Raw genomic sequence first — 2,376 nt, forward strand, 5'->3', positions numbered from 1 at the left:
TCTGGGTTCCAATGTTCACTCTGATGCTTATTACTTTCGTGACCTGGGGCAAGCCACTTAAGCTGCTGGACTCATGCCCACGGGGGACAGAGACTCCGGAGGGGTGGGCTAGATCTATGAGCGTATAACTTGAATCGAGTTGCTTCGCATCTCGGCGTCACAGTAAAATTGGGGGTGGGGGGACGGAGGTGATGGACTAGATGACTTCTGAGGTCCAGTCCAGCTATAAAAACCCTGAGCTAAGCCTCTCCCCTCTCCGAATCTTAGCTGCTTCATCTCCAAGCCTGGGGAAAGGGAGAGCAGCAGGATGCTCGGATAAATCCCCCAGTCTCTGGTGATGCTCGGTTACTTTCTCTACTTTTGAGCATCTCTCGCGAATCTCTGCCTGAGACAAAAAAGGTCGGGGTGGGGGGGCATGGAGGTGGGGAGGAAGGGAGAGAGAGGGGCGGGTTATTTTAATGAACTGAGTCGGAGACGTCAGGCGGAAGGGAGCCAGGCTCGCAAGCTTTAAATGGTATTTGTTGTCATCTGAGCATGCTCCCGTGTGGGCAGGCGGGGGCTATATAAGGAGGGAAGCCGGCGACCTCGAGGCAGACACAGCGGCAGCTGCCAGGTGGGAGTGAGGACATCGGCGCAGGAGCTGGAACCAACTGGCAAGGAAGCAGCAGCAGCAGCCGCAGCCGCATTCCAGTACCAGCCCCAGCCCTAGCCCCAGGCGCAGCATCAGCAGCAGCAGCAGCGGGAAGGTGCCCCGAGCAGCCTCTGAATTTCCCCACGTTCCCAGCCAGAGCGAGGGCGCCTCAGTTGACCCAGCGGAACCCTAGACCGTGAGGCGGTGGCCGCGGGCGCCGTTGGCCGCCGGTGACCCCTGCAGCCCCCCGCGGGCCGCCCCTTCCCGCTCGCCCGCCGCCCCGGCAGCAGATTGGATCCCCCGGCCGGCGGACGTCGGGCCGCGCCCCGGGGGGAGCCGTTGGTTCCCAGCCCGCCCGGCCCGGGGGGCGTCCGTGCCTGCACGCCGCCGCCCGCCCCCGGCGCCTCCCCAGAGCCGGGTCCCGGGCCGGCCAGCAGCCCGATGGCAGCAGCGGCGGCGGCCGCGGCAGCCAAGCCGCCGGAGCTGATGGGCATCTGCTCCAGCTACCAGGCGGTCATGCCTCACTTTGTGTGCCTGGCCGACGAATTCCCGCAGCCCGCGCGGCCCACTAAGCTGCCCCGGGGCAAGGGCAAGCTTCGGCGGCCCCGCCAGTCTCGCTTCAAGACCCAGCCGGTGACATTCGACGAGATCCAGGAGGTGGAGGAAGAGGGGGTGTCCCCCATGGAGGAGGAGAAAGCCAAGAAGTCCTTCCTGCAGTCACTCGAGTGCCTGCGTCGGAGCACCCAGAACCTCAGCCTGCCGCGGGAGCAGCTCGGTAGCTGCAAGATGCGGAACAGCCTGGACTCTAGCGACTCGGATTCGGCTCTATGAGACTGCACCTCCCCCCGCCCCCATTCCGCTCCCCAGCGGCGGGCCGGCCGGCCCGGCCAAAGACTTGACTTGGCCCCAGCCCTGGGGGGCTGCCCACCGAGCCCCTGGTCTCTGCTTCTAAACCGGCCAAACTTCGAACTCATTGCCCTTCTCCGGGCACTTACCCAGTGCCGGGACCTGGAGCGAGGCGGGGCAGCTGCCCGGGCTAGGCAGTCCAGGGGGCCAAGGGAAGGGCTCCTCTTCCCCCTCCCCTCTTTTCTTCTTTTCTTTTACTCTGCCCAGTACAAACCTTGCTGTGAACGTGCCTGGTTCTAGGAGTGGGGAGGGAGAGAGAGAGAGAGAGAGAAAGAGAGAGAGAGAGAGAGAGAGAGAGAGAGAGAGAGAGAGAGATATTGAGATTGGGACATTTTCTAGGAAAGCCGCTGTGTACTTGTCTCTGATTGTAGGGAGCTCCAGTTTCCATCTATCCTCCCCTTCCCTGCCCCCCAACACACGGCACCCCAATACTTTTCTACCAGCCCGCCGCGACAGATGGGACTTGGGCTACCGCGAAGCTTCCGGAGTCTATTTATTTTTGCATTTCAATCGTAAACCGCATTTATTTAATACTCTTTCTACCTGGATGTGTCTGTGAGGTTTCCAGAACAGAGAAATAAAACCATATATTTGCACAGTGCATTCGTTATTCTGAGGGTGTCTGTCCGTCTGGATGGCTGTCTGCAGAGCCCCGCCGCTGGGCGTGTTGTGTGTGTGTGTGTGTGCGCGCGCGCGCGCGCCCTTGCTTGCTTGCTTGGGGTGGAGGTGGGGGTAGGGGGCTGGGGCCAGGGGTCCTTGGAGAGACCACAGCAGAGCGAGCTGGGACTGTCGGGAGCAGAGACATTGACGAGGTCGTCTCAATTCACTTTAAAGTTCTG

General features: G+C 61.7%; 1 protein-coding gene across 1 annotated transcript; it reads left to right on the forward strand.

Annotated features, from left to right (window-relative positions):
* The first annotated feature begins 607 nt into the window (after positions 1 to 607).
* C6H11orf96 (chromosome 6 C11orf96 homolog) lies at positions 608 to 2,138 on the forward strand. The gene has a single exon (XM_036764089.1). The coding sequence runs from the start codon at positions 1,073 to 1,075 to the stop codon at positions 1,460 to 1,462; it is 390 nt and encodes a 129-aa protein (XP_036619984.1). The 5' UTR covers positions 608 to 1,072; the 3' UTR covers positions 1,463 to 2,138.
* Positions 2,139 to 2,376: the final 238 nt, after the last annotated feature.

Source organism: Trichosurus vulpecula, chromosome 6 (genome assembly GCF_011100635.1).
Source record: "Trichosurus vulpecula isolate mTriVul1 chromosome 6, mTriVul1.pri, whole genome shotgun sequence".
Taxonomy (NCBI): domain Eukaryota; kingdom Metazoa; phylum Chordata; class Mammalia; order Diprotodontia; family Phalangeridae; genus Trichosurus; species Trichosurus vulpecula.